General features: G+C 37.9%; 1 protein-coding gene across 2 annotated transcripts in view; it reads left to right on the top strand.

The window, feature by feature from the left end:
- Window positions 1-26,271, top strand: part of DOCK11 (dedicator of cytokinesis 11) — a 267,077-nt gene that overhangs the window by 125,133 nt on the left and 115,673 nt on the right. Inside the window, exons 24-31 of one of the 2 annotated variants that reach the window (XM_081043896.1) lie at window positions 17,048-17,166; window positions 18,729-18,798; window positions 18,877-19,002; window positions 19,930-20,001; window positions 20,864-21,010; window positions 23,938-24,021; window positions 25,183-25,294; window positions 25,813-25,851. In XM_081043896.1, the coding sequence (XP_080900022.1) occupies window positions 17,048-17,166; window positions 18,729-18,798; window positions 18,877-19,002; window positions 19,930-20,001; window positions 20,864-21,010; window positions 23,938-24,021; window positions 25,183-25,294; window positions 25,813-25,851 (769 nt within the window). The remainder of the gene's footprint in view (window positions 1-17,047; window positions 17,167-18,728; window positions 18,799-18,876; window positions 19,003-19,929; window positions 20,002-20,863; window positions 21,011-23,937; window positions 24,022-25,182; window positions 25,295-25,812; window positions 25,852-26,271) is intronic. The other variant, XM_081043897.1, reaches the window with a different exon arrangement.

Genomic DNA, 26,271 nt, shown 5'->3' with positions numbered 1-26,271 from the left:
CTGCTTATCATAGAAATACATTGTCAGAAGGGTAGAAGCAGGGAGATAGTTGATAAATGGGGGCTATCATTCTTAATTATCACTAAGAAGTGATAAGAAGTATAACAGTCATCTAACTTTCAAATCCTTCCCTCACGTAATGTCTAGAATTCCAGCTCTATGTATGAAAGCTTAGCCTGTTAAGATCCTTGGCTTTTCATCCAGTGGGGAAGCTTTGTAAAGGTTTTAACAGAATGAAATGGAACAAGACATCCTTTTCACATACTGGTATTCTTAAAACAGAAAAAAAGAAAATACTCATGTTTGTGCTTTTAAGGGTGTAGAAATTTCTGACATTTGCGACCCACACTCTCCCTCTAGTGACAATGAGTGAAATGCCATGTGGTTACAGAAAGCCAACCACCTCTGTGGAATGTTAGCGCTGAAGGAGATTTTAGAGGTTTTCTTTTTCTTTCTTTTTTTTTTCAATTTATTGGGGTGACATTTGTTAGTAAAATTACATAGATGTCAGGTGTACAATTCTGTATTACATTCTCTATAAATCCCATTGTGTGTTCACCACCCAGAATCAGTTCTCCTTCCGTCACCATATATTTGATCCCCCTTACCATCATCTCCCACCCCCCACCCCCCTTACCCTCTGGTAACCAGTAAACTATTGTCTGGAACCCGAGTAGAGGTGACTTGCCTGTGGTCATTCAGCTGGTTAGTAGCAGACCTGAGCTGAGCCTGTGACATGTGTCTCGACTCCTAGTTCCGTGTTCTTTCTACCAAACCTTGCTATCTGTTGTCCCTGTAAATGACATTGTCTTATCAATTCATTTAACAACTACTTGTTGAGCTCTTTTTATGGATTTAATATTTTCTTAGATGCTGTGAGGCTTACAGAGCAGGAATAACTTAGGGCCATTCTCCGTAGAGATCTTATTTCCTAATTGGAGACACAGAATGCATAGAAGTTAAAAGGCAGTATAGGTCATCAGTACAAATGACAGTCCAAAGCAATATGTGATTAAATGTCAAATGCAAGATACAGGGTATGAGTGCAAAGGGTTCCGTGAACTGAGCACCCACCAAGAATAGAGGTTCCCATCTTTATCTTATGATTCCGATTTTATTAATTTATTCAGTTGTTCACCAAATATTGAACACTTACTGTGGGTGCTGGAAATATAATGTGGAACAGTTCTGAAAACATACCTGCTGTAGTTGGGGTAAAGAGGATATTACTGAGAAAGTAATTTTAGATAGAGATGAGTGCTGTTAAGAAAGTAGAACAGATTAATGGGATCTCACATAAGCAGGAGTGTATTCTAGATAGAACTGTCAGGGAAGGCCTGTCTGAAGAGATGATGTGTTAAGCTAAAAAGAGACTGACTTAGAGTAAGACATACATCAGTAACAAAGCTGTGTAAAAGGATAACAATATTGCAACAGGTGTAAAGCCCTTGTGATGGCATGTTTGAAGGACTGTAAAAAAGAAAAGATAGTGTGACTAGAGCACAGTGAGCAGTGAGGGGAGACAATGGCATGAAATGAGTTTGGAGAGATGGGCAGGGTTCCTGTAGGCATGGGAAGCCCTTAACAGCTTTTTGTTCATGGTAGTTTGATTTGTTTTTTTCACTAGGGGAAAATGACATTATCGAATTTGCTTTCATAAAGAACACTCTGGCTGCTATGTTGAGAATAAAAGGGAGAGGAGCAAGACTGATGCAGGGAGATGAGTTCTGCATGCAATGCCCACCTCTCTTTTCTCTGGGACCTTATCCTGCTTATGTTTTAAGGTTCCTCCTCTCTGAAGCCTTATCGAACATTCCATGCCCACTTGCAGACTCAGTTGCTTCTTCCTTTGTGTATTTTGTATATACCACTATTGTACTGTTTGCAGTTTGTATTGCAGTGATTTAGTTCTGTGTCTTTTTCCCCCATAGACTGGGAACGGATTGATGGTGGGAACCATGTTTTTTTAGATGTGCTTGGCAACTGGTAGTTCATTCAGTGCACCTTTCTTCATTGAGTGAATGAGTAGCTTCATTGAAGTGGGGGTTTGAACTTGACTAGGAAGCATGGCTAGGATTTGGCTAAAAACTGTGAACAAACACACAAAAGTAGGAATGCATATACATTGAAGGATCACTCAAGACACCAGTTTGGTCTTGTGAAGAATAATGAGTATTAACGATAAAAATGTAGGTTGGGTCTTAAGTAACTTGGACTTAATATCCTAGGTCCTAGTTTCTCAACCTTGGTACCACTGACATTTTGGGCATACTAATTCTTTGTTGTAAGAGGCTGGGTTATGTATTGTGTGATGTTTAGCAACATCCCGGGCCTCTACCCAATAGATGTCAGTAGCACCCCCACAGATGTGACAATCCAAAATATCTTCACACGTTCTCAGATGTCGTGTGTGTGTGTGTGAGTTGGGGGGGCAGGGGAGGAGTAAAGTGGTTCCTGATTGAGACCCACTGCCCTAGATAATGGGGAGGCATCAAAAAAAATCTTGACAGGAGGTGGTCTGCTGTAACCAGTAATTGAGGAAGATTAATTAGGAAATGAGAGACATATTGGGAATAAAGATAAACTGTACAGAGACTTCTTAGGAAATTATTAGACTGTTTTGGCTGTAGGTTAGAGGGTCATGAAAAGGGATGATGGTAATAAGGATATAAAAGAGGGGGTAAGAGTAAGAAAAAATTGAAGGATAGCCTATGGTTTCCTTGAGCTCTGTATCTTGCCTTATGTGTTTGATTGAAGACAAGCTGCACAGAGATCTAAGAGGTCCCTGTTGAAATGACTCAGATATAAACGGTAGTGTCGAGAGTGATGTCATAGGAATGGCAGTAGCGAGGTGGTCTTCTAGAGTTTTCCTCTGGAACTTACCACAAATTGAACATCTATAACCCATCACAGGACTTTCTGCTCATCACACAGAACAGCTAAGAGACTCTTATAAGGATTACTTGAAAGTGGGCAAACTGGGCGAACAGGGGAAGACGGAAGGGAGCAGAGTGGAGGGGCACCTCACATCTGGAGCTATGGAGACGCAGGGGGTCCCAGGACAGAACAGATACCACAAGAGCCAGGAGATGGGCTCTTTCTCTGCCTCCCACAGCTGATCTCTCCTGTCAAGAGCAGCATATCCAGCATTGGAGGCAGTAACCTCAGCTGAGACCTCCAGCTGGGCCCTAGATAGGACAAAGGACATAAACACCATACCTGGGCCCCTCCTCTTACTCTCCCAATCCTACCGCCGCCCTTCCAGAGACTCAAGCTGGCCCCTGAACTGAGGAGTAGTGTCCAATTACACAGGAGCAGTAGCCCTCAGGATCTGGGAGAACCCAGTTTGCAGCTGCTGTGACTAAGGGACGAGGTTGGGAAGAGTGTGACACTGATGGGCTGGGAGAGAGAAGACTCCTTTATCCTCAGCCCCCGCCTTTTCTGGCCTGCCTAGACAACTGCAGAGACACACGCAGGGGTCAGCAGCAGGTGGCAGAGGCAGCACTGGGCTTTTAGCAGCTCAGAAATATCACACCATCCACATACACACATACACATACACACACACACACACACACACACACACACACAAACACAGAAGAAGTACCCTAAGACTCAGGAGACCTGAGCACAGGGCTGGTTGTGTTACTCTCAGTGCGCATATGTGCAGGCAAGAACAGAAACTGCACTGACTGTAAAAACTACCATCCAGACCCCTTAGCCAAACATCTAGAACTGCAGTCCCAGGGTCACTCTGGGCACCAGGTGGCCGGCTCTGCCTCCACAATACGCAGATGACTCTTTGGTACAGCAGAGGACAACCTGGAGATTACTTGGTGGGCTTAGGGCAAGATTGGCACTGCTTTTTTTGTTTTGTTTTGTTTTTGTAATTTTGATATGTTTGCCTGTGTTGAGTGTGGTTTATTGGTTGTTTTTACATGTGAGTGAATTTGCTTTTTTCTTTGTTGTTGTTGCTGTGCTTGGTGATTTGCTTTGTTCTGCAGTAGCCCTACACCAGGGCCCAGCACAAGAGGCTCAAGATTAAATACACCCAGAGGCCAACTCCAGACCAAAGCCGAATATTATTGGATTTGATCTACAAGTGACAAACTCAGAGGGAATTCTCTACAGGCACAAGAGCCCATAGGGTCCAAGCCTCATTTAAGAGGTCAACCGTCACGCAGCTGAACCTCCACTGTGGGCAGAGTCAAGTCTCACATCTAGTCAGCATAGGAGTCAATCCTACCTACTCACAAGTGAAAAGCAATTAAAGATCAACGTTAACAGGACAATATACACAACACAAGTCACCTTTGGAGCGCACGCAAAGGAGAAGAACGAAGTAGTGCAAGTCAAATATAAAGGACACAAGCTACATAAGATAACCCAGCAAGAACTAAGAACTCTAGGGGATCTACCTAATACATCAAAGCAAACACAGAGAGTCAGCCAGAATGGGGAAACAAAGAAACATGTCCCAAATAAAAGAACAGAAGAAACCTCCACAACTGGAACCAAATGAAGCAGAGGTAACCAACCTATCAGAGACAGAGTTCAGAACACTGGTGATAAGAAAGTTTAAGGAGCTTCGTGATGACATGAAGAAGGATAGAGAAATCATAATGAATAGCCAGTTAGAACTAAAGAATACAATAACAGAAATAAAGAACTCACTTGAAGGAATTAACAGCAGGCTAGATGAAGCAGAGGATCAAATCAGCAACTTAGAAGACAAGGTAGCAGAGATCACCCACGCGGAACAACAAAAAGAAAAGAGAATAAAAAACAATGAAAATGGTTTAAGAGACCTCTGGGATAACATCAAGCACAACAACATGTGCATCGTAGGAATAGCAGAAGGTGAAAAGGGATTGAGAACATAGTTGAAGTAATAATGTCCGAAAACTTCCCTAACCTTATGAAGGAAACCAACATACAAGCCCAGGAAGTGCAGAGTTCCAACCAGGATAAACCCAAACAAGTCCACACCAAGACACATTGTAGTTAAAATGGCAAAGTTTAAAGACAAAGAGAGAATCCTAAAAGCAGCAAGAGAAAGACAGCAGGTTACATACAAGGGAACTTCTATAAGACCATCAAATGACTTATCTACAGAAACTTTGCAGGCCAAGAGCAAGTGACAGGAGGTACTTAAAGTGATGAAAAACAAAGGCTTACAACCTAGATTGCTTTATCCAGCAAGGCAATCATTTAAAATTGAAGGAGAGATAAAGAGATCCCAGAAAAGAATAAGCTAAAGGAATTTATTACCACCACTCCAGCATTGCAGGAAATATTAAAAGGGCTTCTATAAGCATAAGAAAGATGAAAACAATCTAACTACAAATAAAAAATGGCAATAACTATCTACCTATCAATAATCACTTTGAATGTAAATGGGTTAAATGCTCCAAACAACAGACATAGGGTGGCTGAGTGGATAAGAAAGCAAGAACCTTGTATATGCTGTATACAAGAGACTCACCTCAGATCAAAAGACAGGATGAAACTGAAGGGTTGGAGTTTGAAACTGAAGGGTTGCAAAGATATTTCATGCAAACGGAAATGAGAAGAAAGCTGGAGTTGCAATACTTATATCTGACAAAATAGACTTTAAAATGGAGAACATATTAAAGGACAAAGATGGGCACTATATAATAATAAGGGGATAGATCCGACAAGAGGACATAACCCTAGTAAAAATCTATGCCCCCAACATAGGAGCACCTAAATAGATAAAACTGATTTTGACTGACATAAAGACAGAGATGAAGAGCAACACTGTCATAGTAGGGGACTGTAACACAGCTCTGACAACAAGGGACAGGTCTTCCAGACAGAAAATCAATATGGAAACAACAGCTTTAAATGACACATGGGACCACTTGGATTTAATTGATATTTTCAGAGCATTTCACCCCAGCGTTGCAGGATACACATTCTTTTCAAGTGCACATGGAACCTTTTCCAAGATAGACCACATTTTAGGCCACAAAACAAGTCCTGATAAATTTAAGAAAATTGAAATCATACCAATTGTCTTCTCTGACCACAGTGCTATGAAATTAGAAATCAGCTACAGGAAAAAAACTCGAAGACACACAAATACATGGAGGCGGAATAACATGCTACTACTAAATCATGAATGGGTCAACAATGAGATCAAGGAAGAATCAAAAGACATCTCAATACAAAGAAAATGAAAGCACAACAACCAAAATCTATGCAATGCAGTGAAAGGAATCCCAAGAGGGAAATTTATAGCATTGCAGGCCTACCAAAAGAAACAAGAAAAATCGCAAATCAACAGTTTATCTTCACACTTAGATGACCTGGAAAAGAACAGCAAAATAAGCCCAAAGGGAGTACAAGGAAGGAGATAGTAAAGATCAGAGTGAAAATAAATGAAATAGAGACCCCCCCCCAAAAAAAGAGAAAGAAAATGAAAAGAAACAATACAAAAGATAAATGAATCCAAGAGCTGGTTTTTCCAAGAAGATAAACAAAATCGACAAACCTTTAGCCAGACTCATCAACAAAAAGACAGAGAGGACCCAAATTAATAAAATCAGAAATGAAAGAGAAGTGACAACAGACACCACAGAAATACAAAAAAAAAAAATAAGAAATTACTATGAGCAACTAGATGCCAACAAATTAGACAATTTGGAAGAAATGGACAATTTTCTAGAAGCATACAACCTTCCAAGGCTAACTCAAGAAGTTACAGAAAACCTGAATAGACTGATTACCACCAGGGACATTGAATCACTAATCAGCAATCTCCCAACAAACTAAAAACCTGGACCAGATGGCTTTACATGTGAATTTTACAAAACGTTCAAAAAAGAATTATCACCTATTTTCCTGAAGCTATTCCAAAAAATCCAGAAGGAGGGAAGGCTCCCAAACACTTTTACGAGGCCACTATCACCCTTATCCGAAAATCAGCCAAAGACATTACAAAAAAAGAAAACTACAGGCCGATATCCTTAGTGAACATAAATGCAAAAATCCTCAACAAAATATTAGTGAACAGAATTCAGCAATACATTAAAAAGATACACCATGATCAAGTGGGATTCATTCCTGGTATGCAAGGGTGGTTCAATATCTGCAAATCACATAATGTGATACACCACATTAACAAAATGCAAAATAAAAATCACGTGATCATATCAATAGATGCAGAAAAAGCATTTGACAAAATCCAGCAGCCATTTATGATAAAAACTCTTAGGAAAGTGGGAATAGAGGGACTATATCTCAACCTAATAGAAGTCATATAAGATAAACCCACAGCTAACATCACACTCAAAGGGGAAAAGCTAAAACCATTCTCCTTAAGATCAGGAACAAGGCAAGGTTGCCCACTTTCTCCACTTCTATTCAACATAGTTCTGGAAGTTCTAACCCCAGCAATTAGACAAGGCAAAGAAATAAAACACATCCAAATTGGTAAGGTGGAAGTAAAATTGTCATTATATGCAGATGACATGATACTATATTAGACAACCCTAAAAACTCTGCGAAAAAACTGTTAGAAATGATAATTGAAATTTGTAAAGTAGAAGGATACAAAATTAATATTCAGAAATCAGTTGCATTTGTATATACCAATAATAAAATATCAGAAGGAGAAATTAAGAAAACAATCCCATTTACAATTGCTTCAAAGACTATAAAATACCTAGCAATAAATTTAACCAAAGAGGTCACGGGATCAAAATGGCAGCGTGAGGTGAGCTTCTAAAAGCTCCCCTGGAATTTATAACTAATCGAACAACAATAACTCCATAAAGGACTCCCTGCACAACAGACGGGCAAGAGGAAGAGGCCCACTACTGAATTCATCTACAGGTGGGAGAATCACACGAGTTGGGGAGGAGGGAAGGGAGAAGGGCAGAGACGGAGCCGCGCGGGCGCAGGACGCAGACCTAGCTCAGTGCTCCGAGCTCGCTGCATTCCTGAACTACCTCAGCTGTGGGAGAGGGAAGAACTCGGACTGCTAGGACTCCGCTTACGGCCCACAGGGCTGAGGGGGCAGCATATAACACGGCTGAACCCAACGCTCACGGCAGAGACCTCGGAGAAAAGACTGAGGGAAGAAGGCTGAAAACGGTGGTTTAAGCCCTCACTGCGGAGCAGAGAACAGGAGCCTTAGGCACTGAGACTAGCCGCCCCCTCTCTACCCTCCCAGAGTTTGCCCCGCCCCCACCTGCCCGGTGCTAGAAGCGTAAACAGTAGCAGTGTCAGAACTAAACAACAGAATGATTGCTGTTCTGAGAACTGTGGATCGCATACACAGATTCGCTGTCCAACTAATTCCGGCAAAGGGGAGGGAGCTGTGGAAGCGGGATCGGCTGTGGTGGTGCTCCGCGCCATTGTTCTGAGCCAACTCTTACAACTCACCCCACCCCTGGCCCCACCTATCTGGGCAGATCCCTGCAGGTGTAAACAGAACGCTGAAACATACGGGCTCTGAACCTGGTGCAGACAGAGCTTTGGAACTTCAAAAGCTCTCCGCACTCCCACAGGGACGTGGTGAGCCAGGCGAACTGTTAACAGAGGAGAAGTTCGTCTCCCAGGGAATCCCCCCATTGTGTGAGAAGCTAGAATAGTGCAGAGAAAACATAGTACTACTGTGTGAGAGAGGAAAAAAAAGGTTGCAGTAGGAGAGAAAATAAAACATTCTACCAACAAGTATTGGAAAACAAAAGAAAGACCTCTTCCGATCAACCTGTTGCATAAGCCACTCCTGTAGATGTCTAGGAAGAGAAATAATAAATCAGTAATTGCCATGAATAACCAAGGCAACAACACAGCTCAGAAAGGAAGTGAAAAGTCTCCAGAAAAGGAACTTAAAGATATGGAAATATGTGACTTAAATTACAGAGAATTCAAGACTGCAGTTCTGAAAAAACTCAACGAGATGCAAGAAAACACAGAAAGGCAATTTAATGTACTCAGAAATGCAATCAAAAACAACATGAGCATTTTACGAAAGAGATTGAAATTTTATAAAAGAACCAAGTGGAATTTCTGGAGATTAAGAACTCAATAGAAGAAATTAAGAATGAAATAGCCAGCTTAGGAAGTAGAGTTGACCGGATGGAGAAATCAGTGACATCGAAGATAGAAACCTGGAAATGACACGTATGCAAGAAGGAAGAGACTTGAGACTTAAAAGAAATGAACGAACTCTACAAGAACTTTCTGACTCCATCAGAAACAGCAATATAAGAACAATGGGCTTACCAGAAGGAGAAGAAAGAGAGAAGTGAACAGAGAGCATATTCAAACAAATAGTTGATGAGAACTTCCCAAACTTGTGGAAAGAACTGGATCCTCCCATCCAAGAAGCAAATAGAATACCTAATTACCTCAACCAAAACAGGCCTTCCCCAAGGCACATTATATTCAAGCTGTCTAAAATCAATGACAAAGAAAGAATCCTCAAAGCAGCCAGGGAAAAGAAGACGGTAACCTACAAAGGAAAGCACATTAGATTATCATCAGATTTTTCAGCAGAAACTCTATAAGCCAGGAGGGAGTGGAACCAAATATTCAAACTATTGAAGGAGAGAAATTATGAGCCAAGAATAATATATCCAGCAAAGTTATCCCTTAGATATGAAGGAGGAATAAAGACCTTTCCAGACATAAAGAAGCTGAGGGAATTTTTTAATACACGACCTGCACTACAAGAAATACTACAGGAGGCTATTCGACCACAATCAACAGGGACAATTTGTGGCAACATAAATCGGGGGAGAGTAAAGGCCTGAACCGGAATATGGGAATGGAGAAAGTAAGCGTGCTGAAGAAAATGGAATACTCTAAATATCAAGCTTTCATTTACATAAACATAAGGGTCACCACTCAAAAAAAATCCAGAACTGAAATGCATACAGTAATAAAAGAAGAAACAGAGGGAAACATCATAGAATACCACCACACAGAAATAAGAGAACAACAACAAAATGGCAAAGAAACAATGGAGACACAGCCTTACCAGAAAACTAAAGACAGAATGACAGGAAATCCTCACGTATCAATAATCACCCTAAATGTAAATGGACTGAACTCACCAATAAAAAGGCATAGAGTAGGAGATTGGATCCCAAAACTAAAACCAACCATATGCTGTCTCCAAGAGACACATCTCAACTACAACGAGAAGCGTAGACTCAAAGTGAAAGGATGGAAATTGACACTCCTAGCAAATGGCATCCAGAGAAAATCAGGTGTAGCCATAATGATATCACATGAAACAGACTTCAGAGTGGAAAAGATAACAAGAGGTAAAGATGGACATTTCATAATGGTAAAGGGGACTATACAACAAGAGGAAATAACAGTCATTATTTATGCCCTCAATCAGGGAGCACCAAAATATACCAAGGAACTACTAACAGAACTAAAGGGAGAAATTGACCAAAACACAATTATAATAGAGGACTTAAATATATCATTGACGGCTATGGATAGATCATCCAAACAGAAAATAAATAACGAAATAGCAGACCTAAATGACACCTTAGATGGAATGGACATACTTGACATATATAGAGCACTTCATCCTAAAACATCAGACTGTACATTCTTTTCGAGTGTACATGGAACATTCTAAACGATACACCATATATTGGGATATAAAATCAGCCTCAGCAAATTTAAGAAGATTGAAATCATACCAAGCATATTCTCTGATCACAAGGATTTGAAATTGGAAATCAAGTGTGAAAAGTAAGCAGGAAACAACACAAATACATGGAGATTAAACAACATACTTTTAAACAATGACTGTGTGGAAGATGAAATTAGAGAAGAGATCCAAAGATACATAGAAACAAATGACAATGAAAATGCATCCCACCAAAATTTTGGGGATGCAGCGAAAGTAGTTTTAAGAGGGAAATTTATATCATTACAGGACTACCTCAAGAAACAAGAAAAATCTCAACTAAATAAACTCATGTTACACCTTAAAGAAATAGAAAAAGAAGAACAAGTGAAACTCAAGGTTAGCAGAAGAAAGGAGGTAACAAAAATCAGAGCAGAACTAAATGAAATAGAGAATAAAAAGACAATAGAAAAAATTAATGTGACAGAGTTGGCTTTTTGAAAAAATTAGCAAAATCGACAAAACCTTGGCTAGACTCACTACGACGAAAAGAGAGAAGACACTAATTAACAAAATCAGAAATGAAAAAGGGAAAGTTATCACGGACACCACAGAAATACAAAGGATCATGCAAGAATACTATGAAGGAGTATATGCCACCAAATTCAATAACCCAGAAGAAATGGACAAGTTCTTAGAAACATATAGCCTTCCAAGGTGAACAATGCAGAACTGGAAAATCTAAACAGACCTATCACCAGTAACGAAATTGAATCAGTCATCCAAAACCTTACCAAAAGCAAATGTCCTGGACCAGACGGCTTCACTAGTGAATTCTACCAATCTTTCAAAGAGAATCTAATACCAATTTTGCTCAAACTCTTCCAAAAAATTGAAGAAGAGACAGTACTCCCTAACTCATTTTATGAGGCCAACATTACCCTGATACCAAAACCTGGTTAGGATAACACAAAAAAAGAAAATTACAGACCAATATCTGTGATGAATACTGATGCAAAAATCCTAAACAAAATTCTAGCAAATCGAATACAACAATGCATTAAAAAGATTATTCATCACGACAAAGTGGGGTTCATCCCCGGGGCACAAGGACGGTTCAACCTTCGGAAAGCCAACAATGTGATACATCACATAAAGAAAATAAAGGACAAAAATCATATGACTGTATCAATTGATGCAGAAAAAGCATTTGACAAGATACAACATCCATTTATGATTAAAACACTTAATAAAATAGGTATAGAAGGAAAATACCTGAATATAATAAAGGCCGTATATGACAAGCCTTTAGCTCATCTCATAATTAATGGTGAAAAACTGAAGGCCTTTGCTCTACGTTCAGGAACACGACAGGGCTGTCCCCTGTGACCTCTGCTTTTCAGCATAGTGTTGGAAGTTCTTGCCAGAGCAATCAGGCAAAAGAAATAAATAAAAGGCTTCCAAATTGGGAATTAGGATGTTAAATTATCACTCTTTGCAGATGACATGATGCTATATATAGAAAACCCTAAAGACTCTACCAAAAAGCTGTTAGAAACAATCAACGAATACAGTAACGTTGCTGGCTACAAAATCAACATACAGAAGTCCATTGCATTCCTATATACTAACAATGAAATCTCAGAAAAAGAAATAGAAAAAACAATTCCCTTTGCAATTGCTGCAAAATGAATAAAATACCTAGGAATAAACTTAACCAAGGATTTGAAGGATTTATATGCTGAAAACTATGACATTCTTCAAAGAAACTGAAGAAGACACAAAGAAATGGAAAGACATTTTGTGCTCATGGATTGGAAGAATCAACACAGTTAAAATGGCCATGTTACCCAAAGCAATATACAGATTTACTGCAATCCCCATCAAAATCCCAATGGCATTTTTTAAAGAAATAGAACAAAAAATCATCAGATTTGTTTGGAACCACAAAAGACCCCGAATAGCCAAAGCAATGTTAAGAAAAAAGAACAATGCTGGAGGTATCACACTGCCTGAGTTTAACTTGTACTACAGGACTACAGTAGTCAAAACAGCATGGTATTGGCAGAAAAACAGACACATAGACTAATGGAATAGAATTGAGAACCCAGAAATAAAACCACATAAATATGGACAGATAATTTTTGACAAAGAAGCTAAAAACATACAATGGAGGAAAGATAGCGTCTTCAATAAATGGTGCTGGGAGAATTGGATAGCCTCATGCAGAAGAATGAAACTGGACTGCTATCTGTCACCATGTACCAAAATTAATTCAAAATGGATCAAAGAATTAAGCATAAGACCTGACACAATAAACTGCATAGAAGAAAACATAGGTACTAAACTTACAGACCTTGGGTTCAAAGAACATTTTATGAATCTGACTCCAAAGGCAATGGAAGTAAAAGCTAAAATAAACGAATGGGGCTATATGAAACTTAAAAGCTTCTGTGCAGCAAAAGAAACCATGGACAAAGTAAAGAGGCTACCAACTGAATCAGAGAACATTTTTGCAAACAGTGCCTCTGATAAGGGGCTGATATCCAAAATATACAAGGAACACATGAAGCTCAACAACAAAACAAACAACCCAATTGAAAAATGGGCAGAGGTCCTGAAGAGACATTTCTCCAAAGAGGACATACAAATGGCAAATAGACATATGAAAAAATGCGCAACATCACTAATCATCAGAGAAATGCAAATAAAAACCACAATGAGATATCACCTCACCCCAGTCAGAATGGATATCATCAAGAAGACGAATAGTAACAAGTGTTGAAGAGACTGTGGAAAAAAGGGAACCCTCATACACTGTTGGTGGGAATGCAGACTGGTGCAACCGTTATGGAATGCCGTGTGGAGGTTCCTCTAAAAATTATGTATAGAATTACCATATGACCCACCAATCCCTCTCCTGGGTATTTACCCCCAAAATCTGAAAACATTTATCTATAAAGACACGTGTTCTCCAATGTTCTTTGCAGCTTTGTTTACGGTGGCCAAGACCTAGAAACAACCAAAATGTCTTTTGATGAATGGATAAAGAAGTTGTGGTATATATGCACAATGGAATACTATTCCGCAGTAAGGAAAAATGATATAGGAACATTTGTGACAACATGAATGGATCTTGAGAGTATAATGCTAAGCGAAATAAGTCAGACAGAAAAAGCAGAGAACCCTATTATTTCACTGATATGTGGTGTATAAACCAAAAACAACAAAAGAACTAGACAAACAAATGAGAAACAAGAACTCATAGACACAGACAATAGTTTAGTGATGACCAGAGGATAAGGGGTTGTGGAGGGAGGGAGATGAAGGAAGGCGTATCAAATATATGGTGACTGAAGGAGAACTGACTCTGGGTGGTGACCACACAATGGGATTTATAGATGATGTAATACAGAATTGTACACCTGAAATCTATGTAATTTCACTAACAATTGTCACCCAATAAATAAATGAGTAAATAAATAAATAAATAAATAGCAAATTTAACCAAAGAAGTAAAAGATCTGTACTCAGAAAGTTGTAAGATACTGAAGAGAGAAATTAAAGAAGATGCAAATAGATGGTAACACATACCATGTTCATGGATAGGAAGAATTAATATAGTCAAAATGTCCATAGTGCCTAAGGCAACATACAGATTCAATGCAATTCCTATCACACTACCAAAGACATTTTTCACAGAAGTAGAATATATAATCCTAAAATTTATGTGGAAGCATGAGAGACCCCGGATAACCTTGGCAATCTAGAGAAATAAGAACAAAGTAGGAGGTATTATGATACCTGACATCAAATTATACTACAACGCTACAGTAATCAAAACAGCTTGGTACTGGCATAAAAACAGACATAGATCTATGGAACAGAATAGAGATCCCAGAAATAAATCCATGTCTATATGGTCATTAAATGTACGACAACAGAAGCAAGATTTTACGGTGGGTTAAAGATAGTCTATTCAATAAATGGTGCTGGGAAACCTGGACAGACACGTGTAAAAAACTGGAGCTGGACCACCTCCTTACACCATATACAAGGATAAATTCACAATGGCTTAAAGACTTAAATGTGAGATCTGAAACCATAAAACCCCTAGAAGAAATTATAGGAAGATATTTTACAGACATCACCCAGAGTAAGATTTTACTGGTATATCCCCTCTGGCAAGGGAAGTAAGAGAAAAAATAAACATGGTATTACATCAAACTAAAAAGTTCTTTTCACAGCAAAGGAAACCATCAATAAAACAAAAAGGGATCCTACTGAATGGGAGAAGATATTTGCCAATGATATACCCTATAAAGGGTTAATATCCCAAATTTATAAAAAAAAACACTCACTCAACTCCAAAAAAAAAAACCACACAACCCAATTAAAAAATGGGCAGAGGATATGAAGAACCATTTTTCTAAAGAGGACATACAGATGGCAAACTGACATATGAAAAAAATGCTCAACCTCACTAATCATTAGAGAAATGCGAATAAAAACCAGAATTTAATATCAGCTCACCCCAGTCAAAAGGGCTATCATCAAGAAATCAACAAACAAGTGCTGTCGAAGATGTGGAGAAAAGGAACCCTCGTGCACTGATGGTGGGATTGCAGATTGGTGCAGCCACTATGGAAAACAGTATAGAGGTGTCTCAAATAACTGAAAATGGAACTACCTCATGACCCAGCAATTCCACTCCTAGGTATCAATCTGGAGAAATCCAAAAAATCTAATTCAAAAAAATTTCTGCACTACTTTGTTTATTGCAGCACTGTACACAATAGCCAAGACATGGAAACAACTAAAATGCACTTTGGCAGAAGACTGGATTAAGAAACTGTGGTACATTTATACAATGGCGTATTACGCAGCCATAAAGAATGAAATCTTACCATTTGCAACAATATGGATGTACCTAGAGAGCATTATGTTAAGTGAAATAAGTCAGACAGAGAAAGACAAATACCATGTGATCTCACTTATATGTGGAATCTAAAGAAGAGAATAAATGAATGAACTAATCAGAAACAGTCTCAGAGACAGAGGAAAAACTGAGGGTTGCTATATGGGAGAGGGCGTGGGGATAATGGGGAAGGTGAGGGGATTAGAAAGCACCGTCAGTAACCACAATATTGCCATGGGGATATGAAAATCAATTTGGGGAATGTAATCAATAATGTTGTAAATATTTTGTAGTGTATCCATTGGACACTTGTCTCATTCGGGACACCACCTCAGGGAGATGTAGATTCCTGATCTCTGCACTGTACGCCTGAAGCTGAAGCTGAACAATAATGAATGTCAACTATAATTATATACATATATATGTATATATACATATATATATATATATGTATATATATATATATATTTACAAGAAGTGGAGTACAGCAGTAGGAATAGAGACTGTGGAAATGTAATGTCTGTGTGCGATGTCACAGGGGTAGTAGATAGGGTAGGGGGGTTATCACTGTGTGAGGGATATTAATGATTAATGTCTAACTATTGCATTGTTTTGTAAACCTGAGCCTAATACAAAAAATAAATGGTAGTGTGTTGAAAAGGGATAACGAGTATAAGAATGGTAAGATAGAGCAAAAGTCAGGGAGATTAAAAATAAATATTGAGTTCCTTAGGCACAGAGGCTTTTCTCATCCATTTCTGTATTTTCCATAGCACCAAACATTGAAGTGATGTAGAAGGTGCCTAGGAAGATTTGTTTTCATTTTGTGGTTGGCCGGTTGATTAAATGAGTGGGTGAATGAATGAATGTGGAGAGAAGGGCTGGAAGAAGAAGGAAATTTTACAAATTTTACTCCATGTATCATTTCTATGTGTATATGAACACATTTCTTCTTTTTGATGTTAATACACCTATCACTAGAGACCGAGTGTTAGCAGTTTGAAGAAGTTTATTATGAGGTTATTAAAATGCAGAAACTACCACAGTTTTGCAGATGGTGTCAGTGTAAAACCAATTGTATATAGAAACATACTTTACTGAGTCCCAGTTCTCACCAGATTAGCTGATGGGCCATATTCCTTTCTAACATACACTGAGGTCTGTGGTAGTAGGCCTGTCTCCAGTACCTGTAAACACGTGCACACTCTCCTTAATTGTTTGTTTACTGAGAGTCAGTCGTCTTTATTCCAAAACCTGTTTATCCCAGTTATACTTGTTTTCTTCAGTAAAGCATTTAATATTAAGTAAACTAACAAAATCTGAGTGACGAAATAGAGATGGGGATAAGTAATTCACAGAGTCTCCAGTTCCATAAAGTTCACATTTAAGTGCGGTTATATTCTAGTGAATGTATTTCTCATTACTTAATTTTTTGTTGTTTCACATTTGCAAGTTATATCATATTTCTGTTTGTTTTCATAACTAATAATGACTTATTTTAGTGTTTGCATGCCATGGAGATCCAAGTCATGATACAGTTTCTACCTGTAATTCTTATGCAACTCTTCCGAGTTCTCACAAATATGACCCACGAAGATGACGTTCCTATCAACTGCACCATGTGAGTTCTGGTGTTGTAATACAAAGAAGCAAGTTTTTTTCCTTTTGCGTTTCTTCGTTTTAAATACAAATTCATCTTCCAAACGAGCACCCAAAAGGCAAATTTAATACCAATTTTCTCTAGTTACATGCTTCTCAGACTGGGGGCCTTGTATCCCCAGGGTTAGATTGTACCAGAAGCCATAGGAGAAACTTAATGTTTTTCTTGACCAGGAGTTCTAACAGTTTACTGCATGTAAGAGTCACCTAGGGAGCTTTTAAAATTTTCTATTCTAGACCACACTTCATACCAGTTAAGCCAATATCTGTAGGTAGAACTCAGCATTAGTATTTTTTTTAAGTTTCCCAGGTGATTCCACAATGCAACAGAGTTTGAGAACCATTGCCCTTGACCAGCGCTGTCCAGAAGAACTTTCTGCAATCATGGAAATATACTACACTAATGCTGTGCAACATAGTAACCATTAGCCACATTTAGCTACTGAGCACTGGAAATGTGGCTAGTGTAACTGAGAAACTAAATTTTTAATTGTATTTCATTTAAATTTATAAAGCTACTTGTAGCTAGTGGCTCTAATACTGGACAGAGTAGCCCTAAGCCATTATTTTTCAATTGAAAGAGTATGGGAGTGTAGTTTTTATATGAAACAAATATGGATATATTAGAGAGTAGAACACAAAATGCACCTGAATTTTGAAATTAAAACAGGAAACTTCAAAAAAAAATCATGAGCTCAGTGCTGGATGTTTCTGGCTTTGCTGCTTCTGCTGTAGCCACAACCTTTCCCATCAGGACTCAAGCTGCATCCACCTGCATAGAGTTTGCTCTTCTCTGTTGTTGGAGATAGTCTGATTGAAAATTTAAGAAGCATTACTCTAGTCCTGGGGTTCTCAACATGTGGTTCTCAAACCAGCAGCATCAGTATCACCTGGGAGCTTATTAAAAAATGCTAATCATTGAACTTCACCCCACACCTAAAAAATCAGAAATTCTGGAGGAGAGGTTGAGCAGTCTGCCCTCCAGGTGATTCTGGTGCATACTATAGTTTGAGAAGCACTGCTGCTCTCTTAACTTTAAAACTTTCTATGACTTTTATATTTACTTCCAATTTAAGTTCATGTCATTATACCTGTCCTGTCTCTCCCTTCCCTTTCCCTCATCTGTTGACATGCTTTTCATTTTATTTTTCTGTACTTTTCATTTTATTCTCACTTGAGGGGATCCCAAAATTTATCTTACTTGAGGTCTTTTACTACATCATAGCTATGACTATACTTCAAATGTATACAGAGATTCAGAAAGGAGATGAATCATCTGGGTTGCCAAAATGAAATATCTTTCTTTTGAACTAGAAAGTGTATTTTATAAGGCCCTGAGCCTGCTAGATGCCGAAATCTTTGTTCGACTCGAACTACCATTATATCTTTTGCAATCATCTCACCTTTAATTATTCGGGCAATGATGGGTATTTTTAGGGTTAGATATGGTTGTCTTAGCCTAACAGTCAAACTATGGAAATTATTTGTAGCCTGACATGCTGACTTTTGTGAATGTTGTTTCAGGGTTATCTTACATATCGTGTCAAAGTGCCATGAAGAAGGCTTGGATAGTTATTTAAGATCATTCATAAAGGTTTGTGGAGTAAGCTTGCTTTCTGAGCAGTTGTTTTGTGTAAGAATTTGTCTTACAGTTCATTTTCTTTGTTTGTAGTATAGCTTCCGACCTGAAAAACCAAGTGCTCCTCATGCCCAGCTCATACACGAAATTCTGGCTACCACGATGATAGCAATATTGAAACAGTCTGCAGACTTTTTAGCAATAAACAAACTGCTAAAGGTAAGGAAACAGGACACACCAGGGAACAAAAGCAGCAAGAGATATACTTGTTTGATACACTCCCATTTGAGTTCTAGTCTTTCATTATTTTCTCATGTGGTTCTCCCTTTCCTTGTCACTTTGCCCATGCATCCTTTTTCCTCAAGTTTTCCAAAGAACATTTTCCATTTGCTTCACCCTTCCCACCACCTGCCCTCAGTCAAATGTGTAACAGAAAGAATTTTGGATCAGGTAGACCTGGGTTAGAATCCTGTATCCACCACATAATAGTTCTGTGACCTGAGGCCTGTTATTTAGCATTTCTGAGCCTCCAATTCCTCATTTCTGAAATACAAGTAAAACATTTAAGACATTGTTTCTGGCACATAGTAGGCACTCAAATGGTGGCTCTTATTATTGTCATCTTTTTCACAATTTCCATAATTAATGGTAGAATTTCGATTTCAGGTATCTTAGGATATGTCTGTTTGAAGCTTCTCTGTATTCTTTAAATTACAGTATGTAGGCCACCATCTATGCTACTTGAGCTGACCCCAGTGTACCAAGGGCAGGGTTGTGTTTCCCACTGGGTGCAGGCAGTAATGAGATTTATTGTCTGCAGAGAATTTAAAAGCAATGATAAAATTAACTAAAAGTTGTTTTGCTCTTACTACCACATGTAGGCAATTCAAAACAATGTCAGAGATAAAACACCCCTTTCCACTGAGGCAAACATTCTCACTAAAAGCCCTGTGTACATCATAGTTGGCTGTGAGGTACATTATCTTTCTGCCAACACCATTTGAAGTTATTCTGTGGGACTTTGATAGTGAATTGGGAACACTTTAAAATGTTATTAGAGATAAGACCCATATGGATTTGTTAAACTTTGCTAAACTTCAAAGATTTGGGCAACTATTAAAGATTTATTTTGTTTGTTTATTTTAGTATTCATGGTTTTTCTTTGAAATTATTGCAAAGTCTATGGCCACATACTTGTTGGAAGAGAATAAAATTAAGGTAAGTAGGCTCAAGAGTACTATTTAAGACAGACAAAGACCACTAATCGTATTCACAGATAGCCATGACATGCAAAGCCTTATATGTAAGAGCTCTTAGGTCTTAACTTTTTGAATTTGCCTTAAAAAAATGGGTGTAGTACATAAATCTGAGTGCTGATATTGACAGTTATTTTTGTTTAAAGTCTAATCTTCAGAGACTCTTCCACCTAGATTCTTTCATATTAGTTATTTGCCATGTAAAATGTATTATCTTAGAAAAGGGAAAATGCTTTCCTTTTGTCTTGTGATTTAAAAATGTCTATGTTGAAAACATTCATTTGGAAGATGAACAAGTACCAAATAAGAAATAAAATAAAAACACTTTATGCAATAGTTGTGTTCCTGGAATATGGTGTATAAACTTAGCTATGTTTTCAAACTGTTTTGAGGTACAAAGAAATTTTCTTAGTTATAGAAGCTGTAACCAAGACTTGTGAAATAAAAAACATTCATCTCGTATGTATCATTTTTATCACAATTTTCATAGAATGGATTTACTAAAATTGCAATGAATGGATGCATCTATATTTTATGTGTCGGGAAAAAAATGGAATGAAAAATTGGGATGTGTCTGCATCTCAGGGACATGATTCTAAAGTTAGGTCAGAATGACTTACTCTTGTTGATGATTTCAGCTGCTTATATTATTAGAAGTCCAGATAGTTCCTATAATGATCGAAAATATGTCATTTTTAAGTTGGAAGAAAAATTATACTCTAGTTAAAAACACATTTACATATAGAATATATTTGGAAATAAATATGGCAATTTGTTTTCACCTTTTGCAACTCTGACTTTTTTCTATACTTGTTTAATTTAAGCTTCCCAGAGGTCAGAGATTTCCTGAGTCATATCATCATGTCTTACATTCCTTGCTTCTTGCAATAATTCCCCATGTGACTATTCGCTATGCGGAGATTCCTGATGAGTCCAGAAATGTCAATTATAGTTTGGCTAGTTTCCTGAAGGTGAGTTAAAGGCGGCCAGAACATGATAAGGATTACTCTTCACCAATATCGTCTTTAAAGCCAAAGGAAAATAAATTACCCACTTTCTAGAGACTCAGCTAGGTCTTTATAAGGCTGCTAGAGAAAGTTGTGAGTGAATTGATTTATCAGTTTAGTTAAACAGCCAAGTTTGATTTTTCTCCTCCCACTGAAATGGCTAATTAATTAAATCAGCGATCTCACACAGGTGGCTTAGCTAGAAGGCATGTTTTGCTTGTTTCACATGGTTTTTTTTCAAATATATTAATTTGAGTGCCTTTAGATGGGGCATGTACTTTCTAGGTTAACACTATCCTCACCACTACTTAGTGTACCCGACTCTCTATGCATTTAAATTGCTTCTCTGAGTCCTGCTGGCCCTTGAGTTTGCAACTCTTCAATTAAAGCAACCTGTTTGCTGATGTAATTACAGTCTACGTGTTGCTAATATATGTAAGTGAAAATTGTTAATTTTGGCCAGTGAGATTATTTTGAGAGATACCAAAAACTCCTATAGTTATGAAAGACAGTTCATTTATAATTGTTATATTTTGTTATTATCAGTATGTAAGGGCAATGTTAGAATGTAGTTCTATAAAGTGGGTGACGATGATACTTGATTTGTTGCAGAGAAGGGGCATAGGTTTGTAATGCACTTAGTTTTGTTTTTTGCTTCTTTTCACTCCCGCTCTTCATCATGTATCAACCTTCCATTAAGAACCTGACGGTCAATAATCCATTTAAACAGTTTTAATGTCTAATACCCTCATTTTCTTATTAAAAATTCACAGCCAGATTTCAGATCTCCAGAGTATGACTTTCTGACATAAGACCTCTCTTTGCCAGAATTAAAATAAAGTTTGAACACTATTACGTAAGCCTTTCTGTGTATTAAAAATCAAACATTCACAGATCTTTTTAAGTAAACTAAGGATGAGACTGTCTGAAATCTAAAATCTCACTTTCTTCCATGGAGTTTAAACTTGAAGTATACTATATAAAGGACTAGAACATAGTCAATTTAATAGCAGTATTTCCTGAAGTCAACAAATATTTGTCTATCTTCTATGTGAGGATTTAAAGATGCAACAGGCTGTCTCTGTAATCATATTCAAATGTGTATACATGATAAATGTGATATGGTTACACTGAAAGTACCAACAAAATAAAATAGGAAAACAAGAAAGGGAGGGATTATAACCAGGGAGTATGAACAGAGACTAGAAGTTCCCCAAGACAAGAGATGAGGGTGTTGCAGATAGAGGATCCATGGGCAAATATGAGATAAGCACATTCAGGAATTGTTTAGGGATGCGTAAGACAGAGAGTTTAAGATGTGTGGAGGTCGAGCTGGAAAGGCCATCTTGTACCAGATGATGGAAGGCCTTGAATGTCAGGCAAAGGAATTTAGATTTCGATCCATAAGCAATGGAGAAACACCAAAGATTTTTGAGGATAATTTTATTACTGGTTTGATGGAAGAAGTGAGGAAAACACCAGCATCAGGGCAGCCAATTAAATGAATCCCTCCCCCTTATCTACCTGGCAGAGGCCATTGATCTTTTAGGCTCAACCTTCCCATGCGGTGTTGATCACCCCTTCTGTTGTTTACCTGTTACATATGTGTCCGCGACTTCTTGTTGTGCTGTATTTTAATTTTTTGTTTATTTGTCTTTACCATTGGACAAGAATAGAGATCATGTCTTATTCACTAGAATATATACATTGTCTCAAATACAGTAGGTCATCAAATTGTTGGATGAATGAATAAATATAAGCCTGCATCATTAATCCAGGTGAGAGGTGATGAGGGTCTGACCTAGGGTAGTGGCAGTGGCAGTGGAAGTTGAAAGGAGAGGTGAGAAGTGAGAGACAAGCAGTTCCTTTTATTTCACAGGAATATTCTGGGTACTCTGAAGAACACAAAGAAAAAGAGATAGTTCCTATAGTCTTATCTAGGTGAAAACACAGGAAAATAATAAGTCCAATACAAACTAGTATAGAATAAAGTGTTTAGAGGGAGCTGTGGTACAAGGTGGTTAAGGAAGATGGAACTTCTTCAGAATAGTGAAGAATGGGCAGGATTAGGTAGAAGTAATGATGGAATTGCTAGCTATCCTGACATGAGCAAAGACCCAGAGGTGGGACTACACAGTGCATCTTGAGGGGGTAATAAACAGAAACTATGTTGGGGGATGCAACTGGAAAAGTAGGTTGGGACAAGATTGTGAGTGTCCTTGAATGTTACCGTCACAGAGGAAGAATGTTTTAATAGATAAGACGTCACAGGACACAAAGAAAAACTTACCTTTTTGTCTAAAAGGTTTACATAGGCAAGCCCCACTTTCATTAGCTAACTGACCACGTTACACTCCACTTTGAGCTTTAAGAATTGACCAAAATGAGACAGTGTAGCTGAATATACTGTATATGTACATATAAACATACATATATACATACACATATATAAATATGTATATGTTTATATATACATATACAGTGTATGTACATGTGTATATATACATGTATGTATATGTATACACACATGTGTATATGTATGTATGCATATGTGTATACACATATCTATGTATATACACATATGTGTGTATATATGTTTATATATGGATATATGTGTATATACAGATACACATATGTATTTGTATATGTGCATACATGTACATAATCTTAAAAATTGTACAGTTGAGTCCCAGTTCCAAAGATACGTCACTTGCCCTTTGTCTCTTTCTTTAAGGTTACCTAAAGCTCTGAAAGCTATTATTCTATTACCTGTAAAACAGAGAATGTCATCTGCTAGATGTGGAACAAATTAAAAAATTTAAAAGAAACTTATACTTGAAAGACTTTTAGAATTATGCAACTAACTATTCATTTTTATTTGATTTCTATAGCGCTGTTTGACACTAATGGACAGAGGATTTGTGTTCAATTTAATAAATGACTACATATCTGGATTTAGCCCCAAAGATCCTAAGGTGAGGTGTGAGGATGTAACTGTAGTGAATGTCAGACATTTGAATGGGAGACCAAGGGTGACATTTATTGTCCTCTAGAGGATTTGGAACTGCTGTTTTCATTTAGGTACTTTGAGTATAGTTTTACCACAAAGAAAGAAATACTGCACAGTGTTTTGCGGGGGTGGGGGTCCCCCAAGACCACCCACGTATTCAGCGGTTCACTAGAAAGACGCATAGGACTCAACATATAGTCGTACTCATGGCTAAGATCCATTGTTGTGACGTAGCAGGGATGCTCAGCTGGATTAGTAAGGGGAAAAGACTGAAATGGAGTCCTTAGCAGTCCGTGTCCAGGTTTCCTGAATGCTCTCTTCCTGTGAAGGGTCACACAGAGCACATCTCTCTAGCAGTGCATATGCAGCTACACATATGCCGTATTTCTGTTCAGTGAAGCCCCTTTGAGACTGGGATTTAGAGTTGTTATTGGGGGCTGATCAAGTATTGGAGGCTGGTCCAAATTCCAGTGTCTTGGAAAGGAAAGGGAAGCAGGTGTTCACCATAAATCGCATTGTTTGTACAAATAGTCTGAGCAGGCTGGCACAGAAGGTATATCCTTATCATGTAGGGAACATTTCAAAATCCAATTTCCCAAATGTCAACCAGTGACCAACCTTGCAAACCGGCTTTTTTAAGAAAAGTAATGTTGGGCCCTGCTATGTTAACTCTTTCCTGCACAGGTCACATCTGCAGGTGTCCTTCAAATACTAAACACTTCTGGTTTGAAAATTAATGTTCTGTATTTAATTATTAAAATGGTAAATGCCAAAAGTTGAGAATCATGACTTCACTCATATGTGGATATAAAACTGAAAGCAACAAAGGAACAAGACAAAGAAACAAAAACTCATAGACACAGACGATAGTTTAGTGGTTACCAGAGGGTAAGGGGGAAAAGGAGGTGGTAGATGAGGGTAAAGGGGATCAAATATATGGTGATGGAAGGAGAACTGACTCTGGGTGGTAAGCACACAACGTGATATATAGATGATGTATTACAGAATTGTACACTTGAAACCTATGTAATTATACTAACCACTGTTACCCCAATAAATTTAATTTAAAAATAAAATGGTAAATGCCTACTAAATATGAGTTCGTGTATAATTTCTTTCCGTTTAGGTTCTAACTGAATATAAGTTTGAATTCCTGCAGACAATTTGTAGTCATGAACATTACATTCCTCTGAATTTGCCAATGGCATTTGCAAAACCTAAACTTCAGCGAGTTCAAGGTATGTATTTGTGTTTTGCATCATTTGGAATTGTATCTTCTCTCCCTCTCTCTCTCTCTTTTGCTAGTGATAGTATAGTATAATGTTTTCTAGTTAAACCAGCCAATTTAAAGGTAACCTCAGAATTGTTACTATCTGAAGATAGGTTCATTAATAATATTCTGCATTTTCTTCATAGTGTCAGTGATAGTATTCGTAGTGTGAAGAAATTGGGTGTGTTACAAAAATTACTGCTTAAACACAGATGTCAGATACTAGTAAAATTGTTCTCTCTAGGAGTGTTTGGACTTTTGTATGAGACCGAATTAAAAAAAAAACATACATAGATGCATTTCTACTCAAAGGAGCATCAAAAGAAAAGTATAGAGGCCGAGTAAAATAGTCGCATGCATGTATTAAATTTGTGAAATGCCTTCAGTTATCTGCATTGCTAGTTTTATTGAATGCTTTGTTGTATAGCACTATTCTTATGTTACTGTGTTTTTTATTTGACCCTTTTCTTTTCATATATTAATTAGATTTTTTTTCATTTGCGGTGGACCGTTTGACTTCAGTAGGTAGGTTTAACTCGGTTCACTCTAAAGTAGTTTGCTGTTCTTAATAATAATTAACTTGATGAATGGCTAAGGTGGACTGGGACTATGTTTACTTTTCAAATCCTTCATAGCCAAAATGAGGCTTTAGTTAATGTACCCAGAAAACATAGGAGGCGGTGTATTTCTTTGCTTTTATAATAAGCTTGAGCATTGATTGCTAGAGGAATCAACTTTAAAACACTGTCTTTAGGAAACAAGTTCCAGCTCAAGCCAGCATGGGGCTGGAGAGTAGCTGTTCTTTAAGTGTGTATCATCTCCCATGCTTGTCTTGCTTCTCTCTACCTCTGTCATGACTGCTTGACCACAATTTTGAAGGTGTGGGTGAAACCATCTGCTTGGATTTATTTAAATCACTAAAGTGAAAAATTTTACTACCATTGC

Source organism: Rhinolophus hipposideros (assembly GCF_964194185.1).
Source record: "Rhinolophus hipposideros genome assembly, chromosome: X".
NCBI classification, from domain to species: domain Eukaryota; kingdom Metazoa; phylum Chordata; class Mammalia; order Chiroptera; family Rhinolophidae; genus Rhinolophus; species Rhinolophus hipposideros.
This window is presented reverse-complemented; position numbering and strand designations above follow the sequence as displayed.